General features: G+C 42.5%; 1 protein-coding gene and 1 long non-coding RNA gene across 2 annotated transcripts; one reads left to right on the top strand and one right to left on the bottom strand.

Moving 5' to 3' along the window:
* The first annotated feature begins 6 nt into the window (after positions 1–6).
* Positions 7–15,622, top strand: LOC109286186 (uncharacterized). The gene is made up of 4 exons (XR_002094141.2): positions 7–683; positions 6,631–6,746; positions 8,613–8,731; positions 15,100–15,622. It is a non-coding gene; the product is annotated as an uncharacterized LOC109286186 (long non-coding RNA).
* Positions 15,623–16,122: 500 nt separating this feature from the next.
* Positions 16,123–20,430, bottom strand: TRH (thyrotropin releasing hormone). The gene is made up of 3 exons (XM_006265235.4): positions 20,303–20,430; positions 19,008–19,222; positions 16,123–17,555 (listed from the first exon to the last, which is right to left on the bottom strand). Exons 2-3 carry the CDS (start codon positions 19,198–19,200, stop codon positions 16,960–16,962), a joined length of 789 nt encoding a protein of 262 aa, XP_006265297.3. The 5' UTR covers positions 19,201–19,222; positions 20,303–20,430; the 3' UTR covers positions 16,123–16,959.
* Between the last annotated feature and the right edge of the window lie 1,157 nt (positions 20,431–21,587).

Raw genomic sequence — 21,587 nt, 5'->3', positions numbered from 1 at the left:
GCTGGGAAAGGGGCGCGAGGCCACGCCCCGGTGCGGGCGGCCCGGCCTGAGAGGCGCCGCCTGGGCCCTTCCCGCCCACGGGGCCCAGCGCCGCAGGGAGATTGGCCACAGAAGCCCACCCCCACCTCAGCCAGCTGGGCCCAGTGTCAGGCCAGGGGGCAGATCCATACGTCTCCAGTGGCTTCTTTCCTCCTCGAGGAACCGCTGCGTTGCGGAGGGCTGGCTCGCTTCACGCCTGGCGTTTGCGCGAGGCGGTTGAGCGCGCCCACCTGCGGCAAAGGTGGACGCGGCGGCACGAGGCGGCCGGTAGATGCAATTGCGTGCCGGGTGCTTCCAGCGAAGAAGACCCGGAGAATTGGGCCTACCACGTGTAGCGGAGTTGGCTTGCCTGCCACCGCCTCGCATATAACATGAGTGTATATGTGCACGTGCTCCTGTGAGACGGATTTCCAGATCGTAGCCTGTTTGGAGTGGGTTTCAAGCCGTGGGACCGTGTGTTTTAGGCCCAACCCTTCCATTGGCTGCCAGCGATAATTCTGCAGTTCGCAGCCACGCACCTGAGCATGCTGGGAACAGACCGGAGGTTTCTAATACGCCCGACAGGTTTCGTTCTCAGAGCCCCCCCACAAAGTTGTATGTTTGGCCCTGCTCTCTCTAGCGTAGATCCCACTTTGTTCCTCAAGGTAGGAGCATCATGTCTCCCTAGTGATACAGTTATTGCTTTATTTCACCTGGAAGAGGCCTGTGTTGTACTACTGCATATTACCTAGACCAGCGGTTCCCAAACTGACAGATTGCATGCGGCCAATTTAAAACGATACAACATGAAGTACCACCAGCAAATTTTTGTCATATAAAGTAATTATAATCAATCTGTTAACGTACCACTGAGAGGTTGTCTGCATACCACTTAGGGTGGCCATCATAGAGGACATTCTGGTTTTCTGCTACTCTGTCCTCTTTGGTACAAAGCCCGACACCTTTATGTTCTCTATTTTTCTTTTCAAGAAAAATAGAAAAATAAAAAAATATTTTTCTCTTCAAGAAAAATAGAGGACATAAAGGCATCGGGTTTCGTCTCAATAGAGGACAGAGGACAACCAGACTGTCCTCTGTGATGACCACCCTAGTACCTCTGATGGTACGTGTACCACAGATTGGGAACCGCTGATCTAGACCAATGATTCCCAGCTTTTTTAGGCTCAAGGCACCCCTCATTAGACTCAAAGCTTCTTTAATTGTTATGAGTTGAGCAGCACCCTATTTCAAAAACTAACTTATTTATTCCTTGCAGAGGAGCTGAGTAGGGACAAAGGAGTGTGGCCAAGCAGGGGTAAGCCTGGGCTTGTGCTTATCTACTAATCTCACACCTCCTACACCCATCAAAGAATTGAAAGAATCTCACCCTGGTTAAGAATAAATGACCTAGACATATGACCCCTTCTTACATTATTAGTACTTAATAAGAAATAGGATGTTTCTGGGCACTGCTATGAACAGTCTTTTTATCTGAGGGTCAGTCATTTAAAACCACTTCAGCTCCCAACAGGAGTTAAGGGTTATTATTTTCCAAGGTACAAAGGGTTAAGTGCCTACCTCCCCTTTGACTTAAAATTCTTCCCAGGTAAGTGGTATTTGGTGGCCTCACGTGAGATTAATTTGATGGGTCTTATTTTCACCTAGCTCACTACCGCAGTTTCCACTAATTAGCAAACTTGGTAAAGGCCAAGAACTGGGTGCTCCGCATGACCTGTAATACTTCTGATATATCAGAGGAATTCTGTATTGTACCAGTCTGCTTATTTTTGTTCTACTTGACCCATGCAGAGCTCAGTGTTCACATCTTACCGTTCCAGCTCTTTCATTTTTTTTAAAGCCAAGAAGAACAATTAGTCCATGTTAGAAACTAACCTGGTATCAAATTTTGGTATCTGTTCTGCAGTCTGATCCAGGTGGGCAACCCACACTACATTATCGTTTTCATCACCTTTTGCATCACACTGAATTTGGCCCATTTTGCTGTTACATAACTGCAATCTTACAGAAGCATAAGGGGGAAATAAAGGCTCAGAACTGACCTGATTTAGTCACAGGAATAATTGAATGTTATAAATAACCAAAGGAGCTGAATTTTTAAATAACCAATTTGAGTTGGATCCATTACTCTCTACTTCTCAAAACAATGCAGTCTTGGTTCAATTACTTGCAGAGAGAACCAGGCAGCTATGAAAAAGAATGTAGAATCCCACTTATAATCACTTCCCTCTTTAACATGGAAAATGCAGGCTCAAGACCAATTTGCTGTTAAAAGCAGAGATGACTTTTATGATGCTGTAAAGGAAAAAATTCCCCTCTTATGATACTGCAGCTCTGATGCTATTAACAAATTGTATTGTATATAATAAACCATTAGTGTATTTAAAAGGTGTATTTGATTTCTTCTTTACATTAACAGAGCATATTGATCAAAAAGTTTTACGAACACGAATAGTGGGGTTTTTTTTAAATAATGCTATTGATTTAATTTCAAAACATAAGAATGTCCTCAGCCCATAAAGACAGAGAAGAAAGAGAATGTTAATTGCTGCACTGTACCAAGGCAGTACAATTGGCTTAAGTATAAGGTAATGCTTATCTATACTGCTGCTGGTATCCATGGTCATCTATATAAGTGCTTTTAGGATATCTTTTCCTGGGGTTTATGTAAGGAAAATGGTGATATGTAAAAGGGATTCAGTCTGAGGAATGTGTTAATAAACTTGTGGCTCACATTATTATTAGATGAGATAACCTGGTTATTTCTTTTTCAGTGTGACAAATGAGTAGATTTTTTTTTGAATGACATGTTGTATAAAGCCATCAAGATGCGCATATGCTTTAGAACCCCAACCCTGGCCACTGATCCTATGCTTGCAGTACCCTGTACCTATGAGTTATCTCACTGAAACCAACTGGGTTCTTCTTGCATAGATTTATGGCTAATATCTGGATGTGAATGAATACACAGCTGACTTTCCCCTTCTTCCATTTCCTGACACTTGTCTGACCTCATTTACTACATCACTTCTCTAGTAAGCACCATTCCCTGTGAATAATTAGGGGTGTGAGTCATGATTGCAGGTTTGGGCTCTCAGGCTTTAGTCCTGTGGTTTGTTCTCTCTGGGAGTGCTCAGCTAGTGTTGAAGTTGCAGGGTAAGGCTTTGTCTCTATAAGGGAAAAGCCTAGAATAACTAATATGGAAGAGTAGCAACATCACATTAGCTCCTTGTGTGAGTGCTCTTATTCTACACTAAGAATACCATGCAAAGAAACTCCAGTTTGGAGGTAACCTGTTTGGAGTAGTTATTACTTGGACACTGCCTTGCTAGTTCTCACTAACTTCTGTGGCATTCCCTGGCTTGACAAGCCCTCATGTTGCAAGTCCTTTAGTGTGGCATCAGGTCTTGTCTCTAATGCATGTGATACAATCTCAAAACAGTGCTGGAAAATGTTCACAGAAGTGGCATGATGGCTGTCCCACAGACAACTGTCAACAAGCCAGTGGGGTTGAGGGTATGCATTTGACTTCACCAGAGACAGATCTGAGAGAGAAATCATAGTTTAATTACTATAAATGGTCTAGCAAGGTAGGGTGGGTTTGATTAACAAGAGAGTAGACTTGATATGCAACATTTATCCTGGATTGTACGACACATTTAAACAGACAGTGTGAGTCCCTGAGCCAGGGAGTAATGTTCTTTGTAAATGCAGATAACAGTTTTCAGGCAAGTACTCTCTGCTACAACTAGAATTGTTTGTTCCCACTGTGATGACTGCATGACATAGACCTCACGTAAAGGGGGATTCTCTGCTTTCCTTAATGGAACTCTCATTAGTCCCTACAGTAAGTACATCAAGTACATCATGTGGAATAGGAACACTCATGCTGCAAAAAGTGTTGTTCTTGCTTCTTGCAACACATCCTGGATTTCCCACACCCAGGTTCTTTGTAAACAGGGACCTCTTTACTGCATGCAAATGTCAAAGGGCTGTGATACAGGGGACTGTGCTCACAGTGAAGCATATGCACATGGGGACAAGCCCTGTGTCCAGCAGGGCTTTCCTGCACAGCCTGGGACTGGCCAGGACCTGTCCCGGTCTGGGGCAGGTCCCAGCCATCTCCGGGCTACATAGAGACTGCTCTGCGCAGCCTGGAGCTGGCTGGGATCTGCCCTTCCTCCGCAGGTGCTTCCCAGCCCTGTGCTTCAATTGGGAGAATAGGGCAGGAGGCTGCTGGTGAAGCAGTGTTAAGCTGCTCCTGTTAAGAGTCCCCCCCCCCACAGCTGTTTCCCAGCTCTGTGCCCAAATCGCTAGAATAGTCTACTGTGCAATAAACATCTTGTGTAGACACACCCACAGAGAAGTAAATAACAGGAAGTCATGGGCCAGACTCTCAGTAGATGTAAATTAGCATGGGTCCAATAGGCTGTACATTGATTTACACTAGCTCCCAATTTAGGCCTCAGTTTCCATTTTAGCTCCTCTCAGACTGTCTGTGTCTGGAATGATGCCCAGGCTGAAGTTTAAAATCATTTTGACAGATACCAGTGGTATCGTCTAGACCTTTCTCTCCTATCCTAGGATGTTTTTTTTTCATACTAAGTATTGAGCTCATTTTATCTTTTGCAGCATCTGAGAAAAGTACCTCTGTAGCAGCTTCTTTGAACATATTTATGTTCAGTTTGTTGTTTTAAAAAAGCTACACAGAATATTCCAGTTTCATTTGTGTGTGCAGCAGTCCTCCTGGATGAGAGCAGAACTTCTTGGCCTGTTTTATAATCCTACTGTTGCTAACTGCTAACAGTATACAGTGACAGCTGTAGCTTAAGTGCAGTGGGCCTATATTTATGGAGAAGGAAGATCTGATTCCTTTGCATAACACCATAGCCATGGAACAGTGTGTGGCTAAAGTCCTAAGTGGCCAGGGATTGTTTCAATTTGCTGGATTTATTCTGTGGTATGAAAACACCTCCCAAAGCAAAGTATGTTTGGTCATATCTTCTTGTGGGCCAACTATACAGTTGGGAGAGATGTTACACAAATTTTCAATCTGGAATAGAAGCCTGAAAGTTTGTCTGACAACTCTCCAAACTCCATGATTGATCCAATAAAAGATATATTAAACATGCACATTCCCTGGATCATCATGACTACAGCACCACCCTCGTGAACTTGGGAATCTCAGGTGGAATCTAATTGCTGATTCTCATTTATTATCCTATTCCATCATTTTGCTTGGCCAGGCTTCTGTTTATGGTCTGTTTGAGCCAGTAAAAGATTCCCCCATAGATAAAATTAGGTGGCTTAAAATGCCAGCCCTTCGGGGAGGCTGGAATTTCTGGGAAAGTTTAATGAGCTCGAGGAGGCTCTGGATGACCTTTGGGTGAGGTGTGGGTGTGAAGAGAGCAGTAGAGAAAAGCAAATGAAGGGGTGGGAGAGTCGAGGAGGAGATGAGAGAAGGAAGAAAATAGGGGGTGGAACAGGGACAATTTCTAGGCAGTTAAAAGGCACAGTAACCTCTCCAAAGTAACATTATAACTTAAGGTAACACTGCTTTCTAACTAAGGCTGTGTGGCACGAGGCCCTGTAAATGCAGAGGCAGCCTATGGGAAAGCGATTTATGACTGCCACCAGATGGTGCCATCAGCTTATCTAAGAATAGCCTAGTGCCTGCTGGACAGCTATGCAGAGATTGTTTCACAATGTATTGTCTTACTTAATACTTAAGTTTATTTTTCATTGTTTCTTCATGTCTGTGAAGGGAACCTGTTTTATCTTGGTGGAGCAATAGGCGCAGTGTAATTTTTTTCAGCACAGTCCTTTACTGTTACACTTTCTGGAAGATGTGAAAATCAACGGAAGGAAAGAGCAATATCATGCAGTGTGACAATTAGTTTGCTATAAATCTGACTGTCTGCAGTAGCTTCCTGCTGGCATCTCCAAGAGGAAACCCCTGGTTTTCAAATAGATAGGCCGGTTTTAGAAAGCAGATGTAATGATTAAAGCTTGGAAAGATAATAGTCTATCTACTATATCACTATACCTAGTGTAGTTGTTGGGAGCATGGATTAGAGAGCACATTCTTCAGAGAAAACACCCTGCAAAGCCATACAGGGGAACCAAGACAAACAAAATGATGGACTAGGATAATAAATGAGGATCAGCAATTAGATTCCACCTGAGATTTCCAAGTTCACAAGGGCAAAGTAGTGCAAGGGATCCAGGCAGGGAATACCAGGCCAGGTACTGGTCAGGGTAGAAGGCTGTGTAGTCTGCATGGCATGTTGGTATATTAAGACCAATGTAAGTGAGTCAGTTCCCCACTTCCACAAGCATCAAATTCAGCTAAAAATTCAAGCCATGCTTATTCTGAGGGAGAGACTATAACAAATGTTCGGCCAGCAAGCCAAAATAAAAAGGAGTCATTGGTGCAGTTCTCTTCTCAAGTCCCTTTTAACAATTGTTCAATATACCAGAGATGTTTACTATAAACATTTTGATGCAAAGCCAAATTGTTTGATCGCTCAGTGTGGGGAGGACAGGAGAGCTGCGTTTCCCCCTGAATCTATGATTTTTCTGCTTTGTTTGCAGACTCATCTATCAAAAGTGACAACTTGATGATTTGTAGACAGTGCAGCTGAGAACTTGTCAAGCATCATTCATATGATTTGCTCATTAACTGCTTCAGTGTTGTCGTAATGTGCCAGGTATGTGGGACAAAATTCTGTCTGTCTTCTTGGCCTTCATTGTAGTGTTATCTCACCCCTTTAATGCAGCCTGAAGAAGTTGGTATATATATCCCTTCTGATGTGCTTGTGTTACAGTGGAAAGCTGGCGCTTAAAAAAATGGTTTGAGGTTACATTAATGAGGGGAATAGAAAATGATCCACAATCCAAAAAATGTTTTTATTTGTGACTATAATTATATTATGTTTTTTCATGGCTGTCCAGCTGGCTGCCCAGAGGCTGAACCCAGCTCACAACTGAGACCCATCATGTCCCAGAGATGCCTGTGGTGAGCTGTGCCACACACTGCTTCCAGAACCAGAAGCAGCATAGCCACCCTCCTACAAGATGGCACCTGGGTTTATTAACTTTATTAAGAAGTGATAAATAGCCTGAGCACAATGTCATGCAAACCGGACTGCAGAGCTGGCTTGGTGTCTCTGCAGCTTGCCTAGCAAGTGGGCCATGAGGGAAGTAGACTGTGGGGCTTGTATGGGGGCAGGGGAAGGTGATCTGTGAAGCTGGAGGTGAAGTTGAGGGGGAGGTGGGCTGTAGGAAAGGGTAGCTGGTAAGTAGTAGCAGCCCCTGAGTCTCAGAGCTGGGACGAGAGGGCCACCTGGGCTAGGGGAGTAAGAGATCTCAGCCCTGGTAGGGCACAGCCCCATAGAGCCCTGAATGAATGGCATAGCCCCATAGAGCAGGAACAGAAGCAGCTACCTTCCTCTCTCCTGCTGGCTGCACCTGAGCAAACTGCTGTAATGTAATCCAGCCCCCAGTGATCAAGAAGTTGGACTGACCTGACATAACTAGAGGAGACCAAAGCCACAACATTCAGATGTAGCTCAGAATTGCGTTTAGATGACAAACAAAACTGCGCTTGAGGCTCTTGGATCTATGACTACAATCGCCTTCCTTTTTCCATCCCTCCTTTTATAGCAATAAGCTGAAACTTTGAAAGCAGTATGTCTCAAACAATATGCAGATTGCCCCCAGCTATCACCTTCCTGTTAAGACAAAAGAAACTGGTGGCTTGACAGCAAACAATCTGTACTTTTCACAGACCTGTTATTGCTGTCATTTTCAACACAATCCGCTCATTCAAAGACCTTGTTCGAGTGATGTGCTTACATTTTGTCTTGAATGCATCTGCTTTGAGAGCTTTCATCAAAGCATGATTATAACTTTCATTTCTCTTTGCTCTTCTCTTCTGCCTCTACTTTTACAGTAGTTTCTGTGGTAATCTCACATATCAGTGCGAGGAATGTAGGTTAGTTGATGTTGGAAATGCACCCTCTTTGTCCTGCTGCTCTAAATTATTTTCAGATTGTGGACAGCTTCATAAAAGCAACACATCTCCCTTCTGTCTCCCCAGTCATACTCTCAGATGGTTCTAATAGTCACTACAGTGCTGTGCTGCTTGAATACATACAATTAAGATACTGTTCTGGAGAAAAGATGGGAATAAATTAGCTCTCCCTGATGTGCTGAGTGTGTATGCTGACTGATATCCACTCCTTTCTATATGACCATTCATAAACAACTTTTTATTTATTAGGACAAAGTCCCCACTCTTTACTCTTAGATTGTATTACTCCCGTGTGCGCACAAGACACAGTGCAGTTTGGCTTGGTCTTTCTTTGACACTGGTTTCTGAGGGAGTGAAAAATGTCACCCTCTAGCAGGATTCGATCCTGTTTGCAGCTGGAATCTCATTTTATTCAGGTACCTGCTGAATTGGGATAGATACTCGATCAGGGCTATATGGCACAAGAGAAGTCAGCAAAAATTCAATAGTTGACAGCTGATGCAAATGTTGGATTAATATGTTAATCATCTTATATCTGCAGGCATGACATTTTTAACCTTCCATGTTTGATACTACCTCAATTTTGATGTTGCCCAGAGGCCAAATTTACCTGAGAAAAAAACACCAGAGAAAGAAAAAATAAGGAAGCTGCTATGCAAGGTTGGTTTGTATTCAGTTGTTGTAAACAGCTAAACCTCAGCTGGTGTTAATCAGCTTTGCTTTATTGGAATCAGTGCACTGGTTTGCTCCAAGTGAGGTTCTGACCCTTAGTTTTTTATTAAACCTACAGTCAAACCCTAAGCTTGGTTCATGTGGAGTTTCATTACAAACTGAGAATAGGTTTATCAAGAGCTCTTCTAAATGTCATGCACATGAGCCCATTTGTGGCTGGTGAATTGCTTTGTGTAGAGGCCCTGAGGGAGTGGGAGTTTCTCATTCTCCTGGTTTCTGATGGAAAACCAAGAGAATCTCATCCATTTCCACTGAACTGTTTTGAGAATTAGGCTCTAAATCTGATCTCACAGAGGCTCGTGGAATCAGTGCCCTCTCAGTGTACATTAAGAATGTCTGCACAGGGAGTCAGTGTGGGCGGGCTGCTCTATAGTAAATTCATACCTCAGTTTAACGTGCACTAACTTTCCAGCACAGACAAAACCCCATGTTGCAGTTTGCTCCCCATCCTGCTCCTAGACATCACAGCTACATGCTACTTTGCAGTGGGGATAGATTCTGGAGGCCAATCCAAGCCTATGTGACTGAAATACAGTCAAAGAATCTTCTTGGCCTTCCAGTTTAGATCTGTCAGTATCTGCTGCGTCTTTTCTTAGGGTACCATGTCTCCTCCATAGACAGAAAAGAGGGATCTCTGTGCCCTACCACATTTCCATTTCCTAAAAGCATAAGCATCCTCCACATCACCTTCTCTCTTTGCAGTGTCATTAATCTTAGTAGCCCTCGATTGAGGCACAGCATTTCTGGTATGTTTTGCTTCTATTTGGCTGCCCTCCAGCACTGAGCTGTTATGCATAATGATGCTGTAGCCATTACTTTAAAAACATGATTGACAGTTGAATGCTCACCAAATGAGTCACTATGTGAGCAGTGACTTCACTCTTAACTTTGTTGATGTTGTTGCTCTTCAGTTCTTCAAGTTGATGAGTCATTAAAATAATAATAAAGGGTTTTGTTGGGGCCGCACATCTCTCTGAAATCCTCAACACACACTAATTATAATGATTTTGCATGGAAGCCGAGTACTTGCAGTAGCATTTTGTCAGGGGGAACACAAAACGCTAGTGATGAGATGGGTTTAAAATAGTTGCAAAAGGCGTTAATTATACAGCTCCTCCTCTCCTGCCCCCCAACAAGTCTCCTCCAACCCCAAAGACTAAAACTCGTTTGGAGAAATATAAGGAGGTTGCTTTGAGGAATCAGATTCCCTTATGCTTCAGTAGTCAGTGATGCTTCTGACATGTGGAACATTATTGGAGCAAATAAAGAGCTCAACTTCTCTGCTATGGATGTTTAAGATTCCACTTCTAGCTGGAACCAAGATGTTGCATTGTTGAGCTGCCAGCTAAGGGCCAGAATACAGATTCTCTTTATTCTAACCTGGTTCCCATTGAAGGTAAAGGAAAAAAATGTATGGAGGAGCTTTAGGATGGTTCTCCTCCTCATTATCATTATTCCTGAAGTGCCACAGGCCAGTGTACAAATAAAAGCCAGGACTTGCACTCAAGGAGCTCAAGTCCTGCTCCTGTATTCACTGGGCCATGATCTGTTCTAGAAGCAAAGTGGAGTATGCCCCTAAGGGCACAGAGAGTGAACAGTTCAGATGTTTCCAAGTGAAACACCCTTGGAAATGTTTGAAAAAGGAATAATTTTATCCAGGGGTTATACATATGGCCCCAGTGCCATTCCTGCAACTTTTCAAAACACCTCAGCCCCCTCTAGCTCCAGTGTACGCAGGGTGGGGAGTGGACTAGAAGAGGCTTCCCTGTCCTCACAGAGACAGGAGATAGAGAAGAGGAGAGTATGGAGAGCCCCCAGCAGAAAGGTAAGCTGGGGGTTGGCTCCCTACCAGCAGCATTCCAATTTTCCATCTCCTAATCCCCTAAACTTCTCCTCTCTCCCTCTCAGATAGAAGGGACTGGGGCTGTGGCCATGGTCATAGGTTGCAGACCCCTGGTAGGGCAACATTACCCCTATAGCTATTGACCTTCCCCTGATGGTCAGGTTCAGAAGTAAAATGTCATCCATCTGTTGTACACTCTGGTTAGAATGAGTTAGTGGTATTGTGCATATAGGTACACCAGTTACAGCCTCGGACTCCATCATAGTATGAAATACCATAAGAAGAGAATGAAAAGAACATGTCTGACAATGCTAGTACCAGGTGCTACACCTGTTATCTCCTACCAACCTTAGTAAAGAAACCTCTTCTATGCACTAGATGGGAACCTGCCAAAAACTAGAGTTGTCCGAGCTTGGTGCTTGGAGCTCATGTTGCTTGTTCCGAGATAATTAAAGGTTTGATTGTATTGAACCCCCTACCCTGGAGAGACTGGTCACATCAGCTAATTAACTTGGGAGGAGTTTAACTAATTAACTTCCAGGAGTTTGTACCAGACATCAAGTTCCAGTTTATAGTCCATATAAAGACCACTGTGAGTGCACTTCTCTTTATTAACTCTTCATTTTTTATGTAAAAAGCCACACATTTTTATGTGGCATAAAAGCTACACAGCCAAATATAGCTTTCCTTTCCCTGGTGCCCTTCACACAAACTGCATTCCCAGAACAGCTTTGCAGAATTTAAAAATACTTCTTAGATGAAATAAGAACTAAGAGAAGGGGCGAGGGCAGAAAGGGAAAGCGAAAAGAGATATATTTAGGGAAGAGTTTAAGGTGGAGACAGTCAGTAACGCAAAGACTGTTTCAACCTATTCACTGAGCTTGTTTCAAGGTAGTTGCAAAGGAGAAAGCTCTTGTGCTAACAGCAACATCATTTGGAGTCAGGACACTGAGAAGGGGAGTGAGGTAAAGAATAAACAGATCTGCATGTTTGAGTGATGCACATTCCTGGCAGGGAGTTATCCAGTTTTAAATATTATTATAAGTACAACTCTTATATACATGGAAACAATGCAGGCAATAGATATTATATGAAGTATGTCATGTTATAAAGTAACAAGGAGCCTGTTCATCCTTTTGTCCAATACAAACTGCACCTATAACCTACTTGCCAGGCACCCACATGAACCCCACATGAAGCTCTGTGAAAAGGAAGAGGATTGTGCTCAGGAAATTTTCTTGCCTCTTTGAGAAGCTGATTCTAGTGATTAGTGTTTGCCTTTCCCAAGCTGTACCTCTGAGTCTTTTCAAAGGGAGTGCAGTTCACTGAACCATGGCTGACATAATTAATTAGATATAATCATACCCAGATAGGAACCCGACAATTAGAAAGCACATTGACTAACCCCAACCCCACAATTAGGCAAATCCACATGGAAGAGATTAATACCATCCCACCCATTCCACTGGGCTCTCTCTCAGGTTCACTGCAGGCTTTGCTATTTAGCAATGCCATTTTCATTCCTATCCTCCACACTTCACTGTTCACGTTATTCCCAGGTTTGAAAGACGAGGGGTTCCTATGTTGGGGGGGGCAAACAGGGTCCACTCATAATTACAGCCTTTCCAGGGAAAGAAGCTGCATTCTTGTCTGGCTAGTCATGCCTGGGTCTGGGACTTTCTACAGAACCTGATAAGTGTTGTTTTATCTGCCGCGCATGGTTATTAGATACCATATAATAAGGGGGGTCTGCCCTACTGTCCACGATGGAGTCCTCCTTCACTTACAGCAGCTGAAGTGAGTGGCTGTTGGAATGCAGGATGGCAGCCTCAGCCTTACCATCTGTGAGTGGGGAAGAAAACATGGTGTCTCAGAAGTGGCTGCATTTCGGTACTGGGTTCAGTGATGCTTGTAGAGGATGGAAGTCATTATATAAGTGAGAAACAGGATCTAACAGTTATCCTGAATACAGCCCAACTATTGGTTCCAATCACCATTTCTCCCAAAGTGGTTAGATTTCAGATCCAGGCCTTTGGGCCAAGCCCATTTGCAATAGTAAGTCTGTAAAAGGATTGCTTATCCTGCAGCCTTTTGCAGGAGAGGTAGCTATGTTATCAATTCCTCAGGTAGGTTTATTCTCTGCAATACAAACCTCAGTCTCTAGCAAAGCAAACGTACCAAATCAAAATTCTCTATTCTGCTCCAGACATTAGAAGAATCACTTTTCTCTCTGGCTTTTCTGCACAGCAAGCTGTTCCCTCTTGCTTTCTCTTCCCAGAGCTTTCTAAAGCTCCCAATGGGTACTCCCCTCACTAGCTGAATGTCCCACAACTGCATTTTCTTCCTTCCTTCTTAAGGGATCAGACCACTCTGTTACAAGCTCATATTTCTGGCTAATCTACATGCTTTACAACAGATAACTGAAAAGAAGAATGGGTATTTATTATTCCTATGAACCACTGTGTGGTTTGGATGCATTGTACCTGCAATCTCTTGGTCTCCACAGGCACTTGTTTGCTATTAACAGGCCCGGTATCCACATTTCTCCCAACCCAACCTGAATCCTGTAGCTCCCCACATTTTGACCCACCAGGTGGTAGCCCTCCTTGTTTACCCACCATATTATCTTCACTCGGTCCAGCTTCAGCTTAGGCATCCTCCAGGGAGATGCTATGTACTGGAAAGGATGGAGTGTTGTGGGTGGTGCTTAAGGTGCATTAGTAGAGCTGTATGAGGGAACCCTTCCCAACAATTGATTTAATTGTTCTTCACTCAAGTGATATCTAACAATCCTCTTTCAGCAATACTGAGTTCAGGCCAGTTAAAATAGAAATGTCAAGCACCATAAGGGCACATGATAAGCTTGACTTCAGAGAAAACATTGTCAAGTTAAGTGTGGCCTATGATATAGATTTTGCAAAAGCCAGCATTTATAAAGCCTAGAAAATAACTGATTCCTATAAAAAATATCCTGGAGGGAGTTGTTTTCATATAAATAAGCTTCCTCTTGGTGCTGCTTTGACAGCCAGATAATGGAGCACTGAAATAAAACCCCAGATAAAATGGATTGATGAAGGGGGACGACCTTTGTTGAATTTAATGGACTCCACTGAGAGGTAAATGCAGTAAATTAAAAGGTTCCAGGGTGGATTTTTTCATTGTTAATTACCTTTAGTGCTGTTGGTAATATAGGTCAAATATATGATTACAGTGGAGGATTTTATGCTGACTTTTTCCTCTTACCTAGCACTTTAAACAGAAGTTTATAGCTGTGTTTGAATAACTTTGACCAGCAGATGGAGACTTTCTCCATGGACCCCCCACACAGCTGGATACATACATCAAGCTGTATTTTAGACTTATTTTTTCCCTTGCTTTTCTTTCTGTTCTGTTGATTGGGTTCACAAGGTTCCCCTTGTTATAAGATGCTGATGTATTTTATTTGTTGCTGTTTCATACATGTCCATTCAGAGACCTAAAAATGTATTCTATCCCATTTCCTTTTGCTTTGTACATGTGAAGATCTGAGTCAGTGGTCTACTGTGATGTCATTAGGGTTTTAAAAAGCCTACTTAACCAACAGACAGTGACATATGACACAAGGAAATGTCTTTTAAAACAAATTCCTTTCCTCTCTGATGGGGTGTATGTTGTAGCCATGTTGGTCTAAAGACATAGGCAGACAAGGTTCTTTGGGTGAATCTGATATCTTTTATTAGACCAATGTAAATAGCTGGAAAAAAAATTTTTAGAAAGCTTTCAGGTTTAAAAATGCTTCATCAGGCTGAGGAAGTCTCTGCAGTTGGTGTGTGCTCTTTCTGGATGGAATTACTATTCATTCCATCCTCAGCCTGACAAAGGGTTTTTAAACCTGAAACCTTGCTAAAAAATGTTTTTCCAACTATTTAAATTGGTCTAATAAAAGATATCAGATTCACCCAAAGAACTTTGTCTGCCCATTTCCTCTCTGATGTAATGAGAAGTACTTGTTGGAAAAAGGCATCACATGTGGAAAACATACCAAAGGATTGTGAAGTGAACAAGATGTGTACAAGATGCTGTGAAGATTTACTCACCTGTCTTTAATTAGAAAGCCACTGTGAGTAACTGATTCCTGCTAAGTTAGCTCTGAAGATGGAGCTTGCTTGATTAACCACATTGAGCTTGGGTCATGTTGAGAACCTCTAACCTCAGTAAAACTTGCTGAGGTTGTTAATTATTCCTCTGGGGTAACAAACCCACATGGCAATGCTAACTTGTTTAAGTAGTGAAGTACTTCAGAGAAGAGAGCCAATCATTTGAAAAGGAACACTGCACTAGAGAAACATTCTGTCTTAAAATATGCTGTTGGAATGATTTAAGTAGGGTAAATTTGGTTGAAAATCAGGATTGCTTTGATTTTTATAAACCACCAGCCAGGGAATATATTGAAACGTTAACTCTTTTATCATAGAAGAGGTGAAATATCATCACTGCTGGCAGTCGGTGCAGAAGGTGGGAAGTGCGGTGAACCCCTCACTTCTGTTCTTGACTTTGCTGTTCATATCCTGTGTGCAATGCCCGTCTTTTTGGAAAGAGAGAAATCTAGGAGAGTTCACGGTTGTTTCTGCAGTTGAAGTTCTAATTGTACATGTAATTACTGCAAAGCAGTGAAGAAAAGCAAATTGTACAGCTGATTGGGACCGTGGGGACACCTATTACAGCATGTGTGTGCAAATCCATGATCTGTGCTTCTATTGTAGTAACTGATCAGATTCTTATTTTGGTTACATCAGTATAAATCGATTTACCAAGCATGAAGAATTATGGGTCTGCTAAACATAAAGAATCTGATAGGTTTGTGTCTCCTTTTCATTGGCACAAATGTGTAAATACACACAGCTGTATAACCAGACTGTTCAAGTTTATCTAATTTTGAAGGTTTGAACTGTGTCTGTGTACGCTCCAGAGTAATAAAGTTTTGTGTTATAGACCCAGTCTGACTCAAACTAACATATCCTTTTGTTTACAAGACTCAGAGTCAAATAATCAAAGCTCACTGTGCAGCTGTGCAACATGAATGCATGTGGCTTTTTTCCAGATGCGTAATTTTATTATAATACACCAGTTGAAGGTTTCAAAAGGGATTTGACTATTTTTGTACAAATCATCCTTCCATTTAAATAGCAAAATACTTTTATATACAAATATGTAGCAACCAATAGCACGCAAGAGGTTTGCCTAGAAAAATATCCTTTTCGCATCTGTTTCCGTATTTTTTAATTTTTTTTTTCACTCAGGAGGAGTTGGATATTTTTCATATTATTAAATTTGCACACCCAGAAAGGACACCCAGAGTTGAGATGGGATCGACTGTTGATATTTATTGAGTTGTTCATGGCAAATAAACACCTTTAGGAATCTGTAGACCACATAAAGTGAAAAATGTCTTTGAGAGAAAAGCTTACATTGAAAAAAAATAACAAAAATTCTAATACAGGAGTAAAGAGTATTGGCTTGCTGCAGTTTAATTGTTGACTTTTAATAGAAAGGCATAGATTTCAAGCCAAATGCCTGGAAGGTAGTGATTAGGAAAATTTATTGTGAGCACTTATGCAGCATTCTTCTTAACTCACTCTTAAGTTGTTACATGACACATGGATTATTTATTTGCATCGTACAGTTTCCTACCTGACTTATGTTTGCCTTGAGGCAGTTGTTCCAAGTCAAGGTGTGAAGCCCAAACATCCTACCTGTTCCATTTGGACAATGCCTGTGTCTGCCCAGGAGATAGTAGAACAAGTGCCTTCACATACTGTGACCAGTTCTGATGATACACACTAACTCCATCATTCTAAACTAAAACCCTCTTTTTCTACATTTCAATTAGAAATCACTTGCATATGCCACTCTTTTCTTTCATTGTTGATGCATCCATTTTCTGATTGCCCTTACATAGGAGGAAACTGTGTATCAAGTATCCCAGACAGATAAAAGGTGAGGGTAGTCCTCAGGAAATAGAAATGGTGCATGCACAGAAAGTCATTGTTTTAGGGCCAGATCCCATGATTAACCAAGCACCTCAACTTCCACAGTTGTGGAAATTGAAGGCCTTTGAGACTTGGCAGGATTTGACATATTGACCCAATTCGATTTACTACTTAAGCATGCCCTTCACTTTGAGTGTGTGAATAATGCCCTTGCCTTCAATGGGAACACTCACACACTTCAAATTAGGCACTTCAGGGAGCCAGAGTGAGGAGAAAGAGAACTTTAAGTGGTCTGGCAGATGACTCAATCAAATGTAAATGATGTACAATACACTCAGCCATCCTCATTCCTCTGCCTCAGCCTCACTTTCCCATGCAGACCTCCTCCCCGGATGCTGCCGCTTCTCTTCCACCCTGCCCTTATTGACATTATCTAATAACTCGAGCAATAAGCTGCCTTTGCTACAGTTGAAGTCATCTTGGAGGTCACAGGGGGCAGCATAATCTGGGCTTTCAGAGTCGGAGAATCTTTTCCCAGGGTGCTGCCGTTTCTCCAAGTCCTGTTCCCCCAGATCCAGCTCATCCTCCCAGCCCCTCTTGCCAGGGTGCTGACGCTTGGCATAAACCAGATACCTCTTGCCTGGGTGCTGCCTTTTGGATAATTCATTCAGGTAGGTCAGCTGGGTGCCAGGGGCATCAACATACTGGTCCCACAGTGACCTTTTGCCAGGATGTTGTCGCTTCTGCAGCTCCAGGTAGCGGTCAAGGTCATCATCTTCCTCTCTTTTTCCTGGATGCTGCCTCTTCTGGATGTCACCATACAATGCTTCTTCCCCATCTTCCCTTTTCCCTGGGTGCTGTCTCTTTTCCAGTTCATTGAAGAATCTTTTCCCAGGGTGCTGTTGTTTGGAAAGAGAGTCTGGCTCAGAAGCATCTGGTTCTGTCCAAAGAAGTGATCAGTGTTAACAAACCATCTTAATAGTCACTGTTCTGGAAGCTGTGAGGTGTATCTGTCATAGTTCAGAAGGAGGCAAAGAACCAGATTCCACATGTGGTTACACTAGGGGAAATCCAGGGTGACTATAGCAGGGGTAGGCAATGTTTTTTGGCTGGAGTGCTGAAAAAACCACAATGTCTACCTTGGAAGGTGCTGGAGTGCTGACATGCTGGAGCTTGGAGCATCTGTTTGCAGCCTCCTGGCTACAGCCAGCACACGGAGCCTTGCAGCAGGGCTTGCAGCCTCCCATCTACCTGCTAGGAGCAGCCAGGGCTCTGTGGCTGGCAGGAGCTGCTTAGACCCCAGGCTGGCAGTGGTGTGCCAAACAAAATGGCCTCGTGTGCCATGCTTGGCATGCGTGCTGGGGGTTGCTGACCCCTGCTCTATAGGATTGAACAGTGTTGTTGAGTGTACACTAAGGCACACAGGAATTTCAGCCAGATGGAACTGGGACCAGCTTGCAAGTGAATTGGCAGAAGCTCCAAAGGTGGGGCCCAGCCTGCCATTGTAGGGGCATGATCCTCAGAAGTCTGGGGAGAGGGAGGCATCCATAGAGCCAAACTAGGTACTGGAGGATGTTGGGGAGGTAAGTAGAAGTATCTCGACATGTGAGTACATGGGAACAATTGACTGCCAGTGGAGGGTCAGGATGTGCCAGGGCTAAAAGTCAGGGAGAGGCAAGGATGCGAGGGACCTTTTGAAAGCATAGGAGCTTTCAAGGCCTGAATGCATGTGACTAGCTAAGAAGCCCAGCTTTCTTCTCTTAAAGAGATGTTTGTAGGAGGGTGGGGTTTCTCTCATTCTGAGAGCAGAGCCTGCTCCCCTCCTGTTGGGAAGGACCCCCGCTAACTATGTTTTTTCTTACCCAAGTCTTCAGGGGCTACGAATGCACCTACTGGGAGAAAAGGGTCTGTGAACACTCAAAAGGAATCCTCCGCCATCAGCAGCCCACACCTTCTCAGTCACAAACCATTATCCCTTCCTTTAAAGGAGCAGCAGACAATGAGGCAGGCAGGGAATAGCTGAGAAACTACTTTAGCCTTTTGTTAACAACAGCAACAGGTCAATGGTGACAAGTGTACACTATGCCTCCCCTTAGAGCTGTCCCTAACAGAACTTATTTCCTAGATAGGTGATTCCATTTTAGGGAATCATCTTGTTATGAAGCATCTGGGGGATGCTCTAGATCTGGTGTAGCAGTTCCCACACTGAGAAATCTCCCTACTGAAGGAACCACTTTTGAGATCTCCTGTCATCATGCCTGGCTCACTCTGTCCCCCTACAATGGTTATTCAAGGGAAAACAAAACACATCCCAGAAACTAATAGTATTAATGACTTCCATCTGAGCAGCACCCCAAGACCACTAGCAGAATGGCAGCAGTAGCACATCTACCTTTATTGAGCTCTTCCTCCTCTTCTACTTTCTTGAGGATAGACTTAAGAAGGATGCTTTCTGCCCTCTGCAAGATGTCATCCAGGTGGCTCCTTTCCCCGTTCTCGCCACCATCCAGAGTGGGCTGTCCCAAATTCAGGCAGATGCCAGACAGAGTCAGGGAAAGCAGCAGCAGCAGCTGGACTGATGTCATGGCAGGAGAGATGTTCCTGAAACTTTCATGAGAAAGTAAAGGGTAGGGGAAGGGAATAGAACAAACAATAATAGTTAAAGCATTCCTAGGAACTCAGACCAGAGCCAGAGAATGTGAAACTGCATTCAAGCACTCCATGCGACTGCAGAGATTGGAGTCTCCCAGGGCAGTGATTTAACGTCCCTTTTAATTTTCCTGACAGCTCTCAGTTCATTTGTAATTGGAGCGAAGTGTTAAGTCTCTTTCCTACTAGAACAAGCAGTTCTGTTTTGCATGTCTAACTCCATGACATGCAGATCTTTCTGAAGCCAGCAAGTTGGGGTTTAGAATTTTTAAAATCCCTTTATCAGAAGCTAAAATCTTTTCCCTTGTAAAACTCTGCATTCATTCATTCATTCATTCATTTTCAGGTTTTTTTTACATACATATCTACCCCTGCTCCAGGGATACTGCCATCAGATAATTCCCTCCTCAAGGAACCACTTAAAAATAACTTTAGGATTTGCAACATGTTTGTCCCACTTTTAGTTGATAATCAACTTTATTTTGACAATTGGCATTTGATAATCTCTTGAGGACCCTCTTAAAATAGATGTCAGTGCGTGTGTGATAATACATATTGTTGCTTTCCTTGCTCTTCTTACAACTCACTTCCAAAAAAATAATATCTATCTAGCTAGCTATCTTTGCCTATTTGTTTCTCTCCCCCTCTCCCAGCCATTATAAAAATATAGATAGATAAACACCTATCACCATGACATCCATGCTTTGATGATTTATTTACCAATTAGTGGAGTTCTCTTACCTAGAATACAAAATGTTGCGAATATTAGCGTGCCATCCATTTATAGTTAAATTGCATCCCCAATACATCTTCCTCAGCTAAAGAAATACAAAATCTACTGTAAAGTTTAACAAAGGTATTAAAACAGAAGACAAGAGTGTTAACTCTCTTACCTCTTTTCATTACCTCTGAGAAAGTCCCTGAATAGGAGCCTTTTAAGGCTTTTAACAGCATCCTACTGAAAAGGGCTGTTCTACCCAAGACACTCTTAAGAAAACAAGTTAAGAGTAACCAGCTTTAAAGGCTTTTATACATTACCTGGTTTGTGTTTGGATCTGGGTTGCTCTTCCTGCAAGAGGTTCCTCAGATTACTCCTTTAAAGCTGTTTGCACATCTGAGCTTCAAAGTTGCCCTTTTTACTACAAACACACGCAGCATCCAATAGAACTGTTGCTAAGTTCTCTTTGGATGGCTAGTGCTTCCCTACTTATACTGTGCCGCCTCTGGACCCATTATGCAAATAGCTCTGAGGTAATTTAGGTGATGTGTTGATTTTTTTTTCATTTATGTCAGAGATCTGAGTTTTGAATGCACTTTAAAACTCTGACAGTTGTTGTCAACCTCCTTGAATTAGCCCTAGACTCCAGAGGTTGCTATTTTTTCATTCCTTAAGGAGATTATAGTGAGTCTTTTGCAATGCACAGCACAGACAAAATTAGAATATTTTTCTGCTTAAAATAAGAAGCTTGTGTCCCTTATATTAACCAAGAGGTGCCAGAACAAAGGCAAAGGGACAAGGCATTTACCCAGCTGTGGAAACAAAACAGTGACAAAAAGAACATATGCTTACACCATATGATGATCTGTCTTTTATATTTATTGGCTAAAAATAAAAAGTTTTGTTTCCATACCTTCTTAGAGCAGCCTTTCCTAAATAATACAAAAGAATATGCGCGATACTTGTGCAGTTCCCTCGCTGTTAAGTGCTGAATAAAATCTTACTGTTATAACTAGCAGTAATTAATTGTTTCTCTAAAGAATTTGCTATTTAAAAATATACTCTCTTACAGTACCGGTCAAAATGTAAGAGATGTAGGAAGCTAAAATTGGATTGTATTATCATTAAAGTGCAATAATTTAAATGATAGGATCTCAAAAAAAATTAAGTTAAAGCCCCACTAATAGAACCTGACTCTTTTTTATAATCAAGTCAGACAAAAATTAATAAAAATAACCCTAACAAAAACATGATTTTTCTAAGGTTTTTCTCCTCATCCTTCTCCTAAAATATGTAGCTGGTGTGCATTAAGCTACAAAAAACAGGCTAGCTTTTTCATGCTTTGCTAGGACTAGTGATCCTGTTAACTATTCATGGAGCTACACACGTGTGTAAGGATTGCCTACTAAAGTAAGGGGTTGCAAGACTTGACACAACGTTTATTAATTTGAATATTTTCAAAGGAAGGAATTTAACCAAGTGAAATTAATGTTCTTCTGCACTAGTGCTTATTAGCTCATTGTCACAAACACAAATGGCACTCTGTCTGCTCGTCTCATCTGTGACATCAGAGAGTCCAATTTAATGATAAACTTGCTTGTCTTC

This window comes from Alligator mississippiensis, chromosome 12, assembly GCF_030867095.1.
Source record: "Alligator mississippiensis isolate rAllMis1 chromosome 12, rAllMis1, whole genome shotgun sequence".
Classification (NCBI taxonomy): domain Eukaryota; kingdom Metazoa; phylum Chordata; order Crocodylia; family Alligatoridae; genus Alligator; species Alligator mississippiensis.
The sequence above is the reverse complement of the archived record's forward strand: the minus strand, read 5'-3'. Positions and strand labels throughout refer to the sequence as shown.

Excerpts from the sequence above, each read along its gene's own strand:
- TRH (XM_006265235.4), bottom strand. The coding sequence starts at position 19,200 with ATGACATCAGTCCAGCTGCTGCTGCTGCTTTCCCTGACTCTGTCTGGC. Across the intron at positions 17,556-19,007 it reads GGAGGAAGAGCTCAATAAAG|AACCAGATGCTTCTGAGCCA; the intron begins GTAGATGTGCTA and ends TTCTTTGGACAG.